This window comes from Myzus persicae, unplaced genomic scaffold (genome assembly GCF_001856785.1).
Source record: "Myzus persicae strain clone G006 unplaced genomic scaffold, MPER_G0061.0, whole genome shotgun sequence".
Classification (NCBI taxonomy): domain Eukaryota; kingdom Metazoa; phylum Arthropoda; class Insecta; order Hemiptera; family Aphididae; genus Myzus; species Myzus persicae.
Window position 1 is genome coordinate 521264 of NW_019100559.1, and position 12724 is coordinate 533987.

Here is a 12724-nt window from a genome sequence, read left to right on the forward strand (position 1 = left end):
GAAGTTATTGCGTTTAATTATTGTATACCTGTTTCGGTTATATTGAGCAAAAGTATAGATGACGGTAAGGAGGTACCGTGTATATTTTTCGATACGACAAACACTTTGTAGAGTTTTCCGGTCTCCAATTTTATCAATACCACTGAGTTTTCATTGACTTCCATTTGCTGAACAAATAAGATACCATAGTTGTCTTAATAAATATTCGCATCATATATTTTCTCCCTTTCATTTTATTTTTTCAGCTTAATGTAATTTTCACAATAATATAAACCGTTCTTACCACAACAAGTTTTTATGATTTTTATTTTTTGCTAAACATAGATACCTTCCAACTGTAAAACTACTATATTAGATATCTGATTTACCTTGTATAATACTACGTTATTTAATGCCCAGCTAACCAACCCTCAGTATATCCACAAATAAATTAGTTAAAAGTTCTATTAACACATTCAAATACTAAATTCATACCTGGTCTAGTTTTATCGTGTTTTCATGCACTGTGGAGTTATTGACTTTTTGATAGTGCACTACAAAACTAGTTACGTTACTATTGTCATTGGGAGGATTCCATACCAACGAAACACTGCTGTTGGTTAATTTCACGGCACGCATGTCCCCCACAGGCCCTGGTAACTTGCCTGTACCTGTGAATTTAATTTGTATTACTATTTAATATCAGTGTTCATAAATGTTACATTGAAACATTTTTGAAAAACTGGTCTTGAAAAATTCAAAGCATATCATGTAAAAGGTACCTATGAAACAATTTATAATAAATCAAAACTATTATAAAATGGGGAATTTCCAATTCAAAAATGTCATTATTTTAAGTCATGTCAAACAAAACATAGAACTACAACCTTCATATAGTCAACAGTATTGTATACTTTAGAAGTTTGGCCGTATGCATGAGAGATTACAACTTGAACACACCTATATCCTATAATTATTGTTTATAATGTTCAACATCTTAAAACTTAAAACACAAACACTATATAATATTAGTTCATTATATATTGAGTACGATCAGATGATATCTTCAAACTATCAATGGGTCATAACTTACGCACTTACGGCAGCGGTAAAATGTATGTCGTTTTAAAGTGTAGTGGTAAATATTAAAATAAGGGATATTAATGATTATTCATTTAAATCATTTATCATTCAATTTTGGCTTTGATATATTTTCCTAATAAGATTTTTTTATTAAATTGTTCCATTGAAATGAATTCATCAATTTATAGAATTATATGAGTACAAGTATATTGCAAGTGGTCGAAATTTGACCAGAAAAACCATCTTACTAAATGTATTTACTCAATGAGTGTACAACAGTAGGTATTATATTTTGTACTTATGTTTGAATTTAAATTTAAATTAATACATTGGATTGATTCAAGTTCAAAATAATTTTAGATATTTTTACTCCTTCTACAAATGTCCAATCATTTCAAAAACGTTTTGTTTGCAAAGTAACAACTTGGTTTAGAATGTGTTTTCTTTCAGACATAATAAATTGTTCTTTCTTCCTTTAAAATATGATTGGTGAGGAGACATTATGCCAGAGACAATGACAAATAAAGTTAAATTAAATATGAACTAAAAACTTAATTGAAGCTAATATTAATGATTATAATGATTCCTAGCACATTTATGATAGTTGATAATTTGACGGTGATTTTAGAAATATACAACTTCTATGTTAGTTTCTTAAAATTACTCTTTTGACTGACAAGGTCCATTTTTAATTTCATATTCCTAAGCAGAATACTATTTTTAGTATTTTGATCGATAAAACCAAATTTAGAACAAACAGTTTATAAATTATAACTGCTTAAAGGTAAGATGAGCGGAGTACAATACCAACATTTTACAGGGTACTCCTGTACCACTCTGTTCAACTAAGCTTTAACAATGAATAACTCATAAAAAACTAAATCAAATTGGTATTCTACTCTTTATTAATATTTGTACCGTTATGAAGTTCTAAAATACGAGTAGTTAAATAGGTATAACTCGTCCTTTTAGAATCTAATAGCGATCTGTACTCATTGATATTTGACTTCGAAGAATCCATTATTTTATTTTGTGTTTTATATTTTACATACATTTTACACTTTTTTACATCTTTTAAAATTTATTTAAATTGTATCGTTTTAATCAATGTTTTGCTGTTACAGTAAATTATTTGCAAATTAAAAAATTCTGATTTAAATAGTAATATTATAAAAAGTGGCATACATAGAATATAATTTGTAGTATCATACGACATAAGAGTTGTAACAATATGGGTAATTAATATGTTGGTTACCCAAATAAACATACCTATAAGCGTTTAATAGGCATGACATAAGATAAATGTTATATTTACGCATGTAAAAATAAATATTAAAATTAAAATTAATTTGTACATTACCCCTAGTTTATCGGGAAATACCTATAATATATTTATTTGATAATGAAAAATTATTTGACATCTACTGCTTATGGGTAATACACAAACAATTGATGAATTCAAATATTTATGATCAAATGCATAATCATAAAAAAGTAATTAAAATATGTATTATTATTGGGAACCATTATGGAGATTCGAGAGACTATTTACTGAGTGTTGAAAAAAAAATACAGTTATTCACATATAGTTGCAATTAAAAATATGCCATTTTCACGTTTTGTGTCCTTGTATAATCAAACATAACTGAATATATTGTGACATTAAGGAGAGGAGATTAATAAGTAATAACTACGTTTGGAATAATAAAAAATTATTTATTGCAATACGGAAATTCAATGGCATAAAACGACAGGAGAATTGTGGAACATATATAATATTATATAGGTTAGGTGAAATATAGCTTTAGAAAAAACACTGCAGTAGTCTGAGTAATCGTGTTCAAGTGTTATTGCCACACGCAACGAACACGAATATATTATTTTATGTACATACCAGATTGTTGTAAGAAAAAGTAAGCAGGTTAACTACATAAGTGATTTGTCTAAAGGCTTCGATAAGAAATTTTTTAAGAATTTTCAAAAATAACGAAGATTTAACAATTAAAATATACTATTCGGAGGTATATTCTACCCAATAATTTTGAAAACTATAATTATAGGTCTGACGAGTGATTATAAAATTATAAACGAAAATGAGTCCTACTAGAAACAACTACACTCGTTAAACCTCCTCGTTATGATATACTGATACTACATTTACTGTCACGTTAAAATAGTAAAATATGATAATAGAAGTGAATTCTATCGGCATCGATGTATTTCACCCGATTCGGTAACCGACTGGCGACTACACCTACACGACATGTGAAGATTTTGCAGAGAAAAAGTCAAAAAATCAAAAATATTATCTTGTGACACACTTGACATATTCGTCGTTTATCTGCTATCATTCGTTTAAGGCTCATCGTCGTCATAATATTCTACATATTCGTCAATCATCATACATTTTCTAAGCTCTCAGAAACTTCTGTTTGGCCTTTAAAGATGAAATTTAATTATTTCCATTTGTAATACACCCTCAAATTCAGTCCTGTTACAAAATGACTCAAATTTCTTATCAGCCTGGACATTAGGCAAACAAAACAATTTAACGTTATAATAAATTGATGAGTATAAAATAAAGTAATTTTCCAGCTTTGTGCACCATTTATCAATTATTATTATTCAGAGAATATTTTTCTCCATTTTATGGTTGAAACTCGTGTCTTTTTTAATTCAACTTTATATTTTACCAATCATTATTTTAATATATCAAAATAATCGTCATCGATTTTTGGATTCATAAGCGAAAGCTGTAAATATTTTACTAACCTTGAAAACATTGTACTTTTCACTGTTAGGTTCTAATTTAGAGCTTAGTTCTATAGTATAGTATCCCTATGCATCGTATTCATATAAAATGCCTCGAAGCTATCCAAAATAGTTTCCCTCGCTTTATATCATACAAATGTGGTATTCCACGTCAACCTCATTCACTCTATACATAAACCGTTGTTATTACAATCACACTAAATATGAGCATTCTTGCTGGGAGATAAATGATTTAAAACCTTTGTATAGATTGGTCAAACATTTCTAATTTCAGAATTTCAGAATTTCTACATTTCTTAAATTATCACGTCCCCCAATACCACATACTTTATCAATTAATGCTTTTTGTTTATAAATACTCAAAACTAAATATTAATAGTATGCTCTGAATGTTCCTGCAGGCTGTACGGGATTAGCTAATGATAGGCAAATGTATCTATTTAATTTTCACACCATCATGTATTTTTGTAATCATTATTGTATTACATATTAGATTGTATGCTATTTATGTTATTTAGGACTCGCGGTCGGGCATTAGCCAGTAAGTAAGTAAGTAAGTAAGTAAACAAGTCTGAGCGAGTAACTAAACAATAACATAACACTGACCTTCTTCGAAACACTGCACAACGTTGCCGATGAACGAGGCGCAGTTGACCGCCACGCTCAACAGCGAATCGGGCACGACGCCGGAACACAGAGGCGTGCAGATGCCGGGCACTCCGCGGCGGGTGCAGCAGGCGCCATGGTTGCGTCCGCCCGCGCCGCACTTGATGAGCTTGTGCAGCTCGGCGCCGCAGAACGGGGCGAGACTCCTCACGTCCGTCATATTGGCGTTGAACGAGCACAGGGGCATGCACATCTGCCGCAGTTTGATGTTGACGCAACAGTCGGTTAGATTGTACGGCGAAGTGGTCAGCTCCCGGTCGTTGGCGATCTGTGGCAACAACAATAATGACAGTAATAACATGCATTTTTACACAGTCATAATAATCAAATATGAAAATATATTGTTTTATTATTGTTCGAGGGACGACAAAAAAAAGAAAAAAAAACAATAATACCGTTTCGTCGGGCTTCGAAGTCGCGGAACTTCGAGTCGAATCACTTGACTATGATAGGTAAGAGACAGTGGTTAAAATCGGCCACGATTATTTGGAAAAGGTGGGTAAAAGTTATTTAACACACAACGATTGGACAGAAAAAAATACCTGTTTGCTCCAAAAAATATTGAAACAATTTCATAGTGGCTAACATTAAGTATCTTTCAACAATAAATTATAATACTTTGGTATTTTTTTTTTTTTTTGACACGGCTATAATATTACATCGGCATCTGCATTACACGTGTTATGATCAAAAAATGTCGGGATTTGTTATTTTTCAAATACATTTTAAATATTAGTCCCCTTCAAAGTCCCATTCACTACCCAATGTTATACATTTCATCCAACGATAATTCCTGCTACTTTTTGGTGAAATATTGGAACTTGGAAGTCTTCAACTTGATATTGTTTGAGTTGAACACCTGCAGTTATTTATTTTTTTATGTCAAATATTATTCCTATGTGATCAATTTAAGTTTTTTGAAATAAAAAAATCACAAGGTCAAATTTTTAATGAACTCTGAGCCATTTTATGATCGTTTTTACAGACTTTGGCTAAACTTCAAGTCGATGAGTTTTTTGGTCTTGAGACAATAATTTTGGAACCATTTTAGCACAGACTAGTGGCATGCATAAATCTTAAGTTAAAATATTTATGAAACTTTTGACACCATTCCAACATTTCTTGTAGTTGTAGATCGATCAGCACGAGAGTTATCGCAAGCTGCTTCAAGACCCTCCAAAAACCTTTTGTGCTATTCAAATATTTTAGATCTGCTCATTTCTTCATCTTCAAATGCTTTTTTAATCATTTCAAAAGTTTTAGTCGCTGGTTTCCCGAATTAACACAAAACTTAATGCAAACACGCTGGTTTATTCTACACAAAGGCACAACAAAAGTATAAGACTTCAACAGATTGTCGTTCGTTACTAAAAGAAAATATTAACTCGTGGCTTGAATAACGTAACTGAATGTTATCTTTACTTTTATTTAATTTGAGTATATCCCCGGTAGGTTTATTTTATGGAGCAGATATAATTTTAGCCCTGGTATTTTTTATCACACTTTCTATTATATATTCTTCCATTCAATCGACGGGGATTTTTCAAACGTATTTTATAATTTATTTTTACGTTTTAATGTTCAAGGCTCACGCAAGCACTTCATAGAAAATGAGGGATTTTTGTTTTCAGTCAAAATATTTGCCACTTTTGCTGAGAAAATATTCCAAGTACTTTTATCTATAGACAACATTTCAGATAATAGATTTGTGTACGGCGGTATAGAAAAAACGTTTTTCTCCGGTTTAGCAACGTTTTTTTTATTTTCATAAATTTTCATAAATTTACATAAATATGTACATTCGATTTATATGCTGTCATAATATGTAAAAATAATACCATTTTTTCTTTCAAATATATTTAAAAAATAATTATGTTAAAGCACAAATAATTTTATATCTAGATTGAAAAAAATGTATTTTTAACTTTTAGGTATAACTACAATCTATGTACATAAAAACTTATCGATGTGAAAATATTTTTATTCAAAGAAAATGAATGTTTAATATCCCCATAAATATATTGAAAGACTTAGTATAGCTAACTTATATAAAATTATATAATACTTGACTTTTTGTTATTTATCTAAAAACGCTCACATTTTATTCTTTGTTTGATCTTAAGAATATATGAAAATATTCATAAATTACACGTTATAGTGAACCTGTTTTATTTTGTTAAAAAATGTGAAAATCATTTTTGGCAAATTGTCAACAATAAGTTTTTTCCGATGACACTAAATAGTGTATACAATTTTATCACTGTAGAGTGTATAGTATCCAAAATACTAAGCAATTATAATAATACTCTTAAGATTATATTTATATGAGTGTTTTGGTGTACATAAAAGATAACACGATATTTTATAGAAGTTTTATTACAGCATCGAGTATGTAAATAATATACTCTCTTTTGCCGATTTGGTAATAAAATATTAGTTTATCTGTTACTACGTAATATAAATAAAAATATACAAAATAAAAATATACCTGGCTTTTAGTTGAAAAAACAACCCTTTGCGAGGGTTCTCCAGCACCATGGCCATTAACAGCTTCCACGTAAACTTCATATAATGTATTAGCATTCAAATGTTCCAAAATAAATGGAGAATGTACATTAGTTATGGAATCGTATTCGTCATCGACCAGTCTATAAAACACATTATAATGTGTTACGGTATCTGCCAAGTCTTTTGGTGGTTCCCAATGGAATAAAGCAAAGTTAACGTCAACGTTAGAAACGCGGAGACGTCTTGGAGCTGATGGGACTATACCATATCCTTGAAGGAGACAGCTAGTGTAGTCATCCATAAACCGTAAACATCTGAAATATAATATGTAAAATCGTATCTAGTTTTATTTATGCCCTATCGGTTGTAATTTACTTAAAGTAACTGAAATCAATTTGAGTCAGATTTCCAGCGCACAAGTTCTGACATAACGGTGGCAAACCTCTTGCTCGGCAACAAGGGGTGTGATCTATACCGTTTGTAAGGCAACTGAATGTCTGAGAAGCCCACGGAGCACATATCATTAAGTCGGTTACCTCAGCTACGTCGGAGCGCGATGGGTCACATAGTTTATCTAAACACCTGAGGAAAAATAAAACATCCTAGGAATTACAAAATGTAATAAGACTAAAAACAAATTTATTTTTGAATTTTTATTGACATTTTAAGTCCCATATAATATGTAATATTTCCAGGTGATCAGTTTGCAGTTAATTGAATTAATGCCAAACTTAGTGTATTTAAAATTGAATATGCTATTGACAGCGTAATCATAATTCTCATTATAATATTATAGAAATTAATACAGAAAAACCACTCCAATATTACTGTATACAATTTATTAATTTACTTACGCTGAATGTGTAATGCCTTTTTTCATGCAACATGATCGAATATCTGGTAATGGTGGCAACTTTGAATTATCTGTATTCGTCCTACGTGATGTTTTTTGATCACTGCTCAACGTAAGGGAACGAATAGCTGTTGAAGGTAAACTAGAACCATGTTTATTGACGGCCACTACTGTTATTTCGTACATTGTAAATGGTATAAGCTTATCAATTTTGACTTCATATTCGGATCCAGGTACCTAGTCAAAACATTGATATGTTAAAGTTAAACAAACTTATCCAGTTACGATAGACAATAAATACATATTGTTTAGTTAACTAAAGACGTAAATATTTTGAAAACAATTAGGCACATTATATTTTACTAAGTACAGCTGGATTCATATCAAAATAACCATAGCAAAAATTAATTGCATAATCTTAATTCTTATACATTGTAGTATTAATTTTAACTGTATGAATCATTCAATATATGTTTGATCTCAATTGTATATATACTAAAAATGTAATGTAACACAGATTTGAATGTTATTCTACTGATATTTTATTTTGAGGGTTAAAAGTTTGAATTACGATTAATATACAATAACATTTAATTTTAATATTATAGTTTGTAAAAATATTTTAATTTTGATACAAAGGTATTTTTTAAATATTACGATTATTTTTAAATATCTTGAAAATTATGAATATTTTTTAAATAATTATTTATTTTATTGAGATCCAAGTACTTTCAATTACACTCTTAATTTGGGGTTTAGTGACTACATAGTCGTACCTATTTTACTGATATCAGAAATTGTTATATAGAATGTTTAAAAATATTAACGTCACGTTTTATTAGTTTATAAAAGATAAAAGCATTTTAATAATAAAAGTAAATATGTAACATGAGTCTTGAGGTATAACAAAAAAATTAATTCAAGCAATCCGGATATAATAGACATGAACCGGGTTTTCAGAAAGTACCTATTCTTATACCGAACTCATATTATCAATACAGTGTAGGTTCCTACTGACTTATTATTATTATTATTATTATTATTATTTATTAGTATTATTATATATATTTGAATATTTCATACCAATGATAAATCATCGCATACGAAAAACAGTTCTTAGTGTAGCTCAGTTAAAAGTTAAAACCTTACTTATTTACTTTTTTTAACATTTTTTTTACAACACAAAAAAGTTTCAACAAGAAAAAAATCAAACATCATTGTAAAACCAATTACATTTTTCGCTTAGATTTTAAATTAAAATCATTTTGATTTTTTTTAATTTAAATTTAAAGAAAAAACATATTCAACGAAAAACAATAATTTAAAAAATATTTACTACTATAAACTATCACAAAACTACAAAGAACTTATATTTACTTAAAAGCCTATTAAATTGTAACAAAATTAAGGGTTTAAGAGTATGACGTTTTCCATAAATAAATTTGAATAGTAGAAATAAAAATCCCATAAATATTTTAAACTTATAAATAATTTTTTTTGATACAATAAGTGCAACTACGACTTCCTTTTTTAGAAGTTTTTTTTACTTTTTCACTCACTTACATGTTTTAATAATGTATAAAAGTTCTTTGTTTGAAATAACATAATATTATATATTAATAAATGGCAATTTGTGTGAGTGTGTGTGTGTATGTGGCGATCTATGGTTAAGTCTATATCTCACTCATAGTTCTGAGAAATTTGATACATAAGTAATCCTATACCCAAAGATGTGCATCTCGAATTCTCAAAGCTAATCTTAAAATTTCGCATTTTAAAGAGGAGTTCACCGGAGATTTTTTGCTTACAAAAAAGAAATATTTTTGAGGCAGTTATTTGGGCGGTTTCGACCGCCCACAAATTCTCGTGTGTTAAAATCCAAAATTTTAAAAATTGCCTTCGAAGTGCATGTGGTATATGATTACGTATATGGACCAAATTTCAGATAATCATATCCATGACTGTGGTATATGAGTGTTATACAACTTGACTATGGATCACACAATTACCTTTTATTAATTTTTAGAATATACCTTATATTATGTCAAACGAAGACATATTCTTTAAAACAAGTTTTTACTAGTGGACGAAAGAGATAAAAATATTCTACAGGTATCTCATGTAACTCCTGCCCCAGCACTAAAAAAAAGAAGTTCGAGTGGCTGCTATGGGATCAAAAATATTATATATAAGCTTAAAATATTTATGTTATTTTTATTTCTACTATTAAAATGTATTTATTGAAAACATATTTTCAAACCCTTAATGTAGTTAGAATTTAATAGGCTTTTAAGTAAAAACATAATGATAAGAACAAAAATAAATTGAATAAAATCATAATAGTTTAGATGTCATCGTGTTATATTATTATCATTAATATTGATGTATACTTCATCAGTTTTTAAAAAAAAGTTAATTCACTGTAGAAATATTAATCAAGAAATATTTTAGATTAAAATGAAGTTATTATGACAGTTTATTTCTAAGACAGGGGCATCTACCATATAATGTTGAGATCACGCAAGGGACTTTGGCATTCGTGACGTTTCCGTATAACGTTCCTTAAACTCTGGCGTCCCCGAAGTACGTTCAGAATAATTTAAAAATATCGATCCATTAGTCTACATAGGCTATGTGAATACATTACCGTTCATGCATTCGAACGTTTCAGCCTTGTTTTATTTATTAGTTATATTATTATTATTATTTTTATTTATTTTTTATGTTATTTGAAACAGGTGAGGGTGATATAATAGTCATAAAAGGTAAACAGTACTTGCTCGCCATTTACTGTAGGTAATCGCGTGGGTTGAAGCACTTACGAAGTTACCTAAAATTTCTAGAAATAAAGTAAGAGAGAGTAAGTGGAGAGTCACGAAGAGTAGGGTAACCAAAAAATAATTTATCCTCGGACCCTTTATACACACATGAGAACCCTAGGGTATTACAACTACAGTACACGTTTTGAATTATGAAAACACATAAACATATAGGACCGTTATTATACGTGAGCTGCAATATACAATTTTCCATGAGAAATGAATTAATAATCAAACGGTATTTAAGTTTTTGAGCGAGGAAGTAATTGTATCATGATATGAGTATTTTATAATATAATATACCTTGACTTGGATGCTGTGGGGTGTGACAATTGATTGGCTGTTGCCGTCATTGTCTGGGAACGTTTTCATACCATCGAACGATCTGAGCATGGTCACATTGACCACGTATCCTTTGACCGATGCTGAGTTAGCTGTCGGTTTGTCCCACGTCACGAAGACTATGGAGCTGCTGTTAACATCCACTTGCACATCTTCGGGTTGACTCGGCAGAATCTCTAAAATTCACAGTAACGTCCATGTAATACAATATTTTTATTTTTGTATCATTGAATGTCATGCATTATATAATATGATAAGCACACAACAAAAGTAAAGTCTCCTGTCCGTTTATATATATATATATATATATATATACACACATATTACACACACACACACATATTAAGTCTTTTCCGTTTGTAGCTTTTACGTCAATCAATAATGTTTACCTATCCCCTCTACGATGCATGCCAATGTCTGTTCAGTATACGGAGAACACGAGACCATGGTTTTTATATTATCCGTGATTGGGGTGTACTCCCCTTGGCAAACATCTTGGCATATGTCTGGAATACCTTCTTGCACACAACAAGGGACATGATTTCTACCGTCTGTAACGAAAAAAAAAGTAATAATAATAACTATCTGCTGACTGACTGAGTTAGAGAGAAAGAGAATATGAGATGAAAAATAGTAAAATAAAAATAGTGGAGGAAATGCGATGTGCTAACCTGCCATGCATTTCACGATGGACTTGAAGTCCGGTTCGCAGTTTTCCGGGTCCTGCCCAGTGGTTCCATCCAATATGCTTTGTATGTTGCAAAAACCCAGACAACTCGAGCTCACATTTCTCGCTACGCAGCAATCCGTGTAGTTGTGGTTTTTTATGTCAATCGGTTCGGATTCGTCTTCTTTGCCGTAATATGCATCAGTACCATTCTCAAGTGGGGGTGGTTCCAAGTTACCGGACAACACTATTTAATAGATTTTTAACTTTTATGTTCATGTCATTTAGAGCCATATAATATTATTGATTTCATATTATTGATATTCAAACTTTATATTATTATCTTTCAACTCACCGGAAAGCGAGTGGAACGACCTAACTACGGGGTCGCTATTCACTTCACATGCATATAATCCAGAGTCGTTAAACTTGACGTTCTTGATTGACAATACCCATACGTCACCGCCTGTAAATCGAAAAAAAAATTGAATACGAAGTATGAACAGAACACAATACATATATTATAATACATAAAAATAAATCGTGAATGTAAGTGTGTTGGAGAAGGTTTTTCGAAATAAAAAATACATTCATACTTCGAGGGTTTAGAGTATAATTCTAAAAAATACGTACCTAGGTCAAGACCAGACGACATGAAATGCAAATAAATTGTATAATTTTTTATTTCACTATTATTACATATGTTGTGAATCATCAAAATGGTACTTGAATCTACCCGAGATATACATCGAATAATTTCGACAGAATCGTTTATAATATTATATTGGATAAAATATTGAATTGAATTCAAAAAGTCACTTAGCCTCTAACGTAAGTGATATGATTTATGAAATACATATTATAATATATCGATTTATGACATAAACAATTATACACTTCCTACATTATTGCCTCAATGAAAAAGTTAATCATTTTAAGATTTATTTTTATCATTTTTAATAGGTTTAGTGTGCACCTATATATTATAGGGGGGCACAAGTATAAATAGATATTTTAATTTCTATAATGCAACTC

The 12724-nt window shown here is 30.0% G+C and overlaps 1 protein-coding gene across 1 annotated transcript in view; it reads right to left on the bottom strand.

Annotated features, from left to right (window-relative positions):
- Positions 1-12724, bottom strand: part of LOC111032937 (Ig-like and fibronectin type-III domain-containing protein 1) — a 93172-nt gene that overhangs the window by 18588 nt on the left and 61860 nt on the right. The window contains exons 5-14 of the mRNA XM_022313433.1: positions 12045-12155; positions 11694-11936; positions 11412-11573; positions 10984-11198; positions 7863-8098; positions 7384-7590; positions 6989-7322; positions 4441-4768; positions 475-650; positions 29-167 (exon numbers count right to left, since the gene is read on the bottom strand). Coding sequence (XP_022169125.1) covers positions 29-167; positions 475-650; positions 4441-4768; positions 6989-7322; positions 7384-7590; positions 7863-8098; positions 10984-11198; positions 11412-11573; positions 11694-11936; positions 12045-12155 — 2151 coding nt within the window. The remainder of the gene's footprint in view (positions 1-28; positions 168-474; positions 651-4440; positions 4769-6988; positions 7323-7383; positions 7591-7862; positions 8099-10983; positions 11199-11411; positions 11574-11693; positions 11937-12044; positions 12156-12724) is intronic.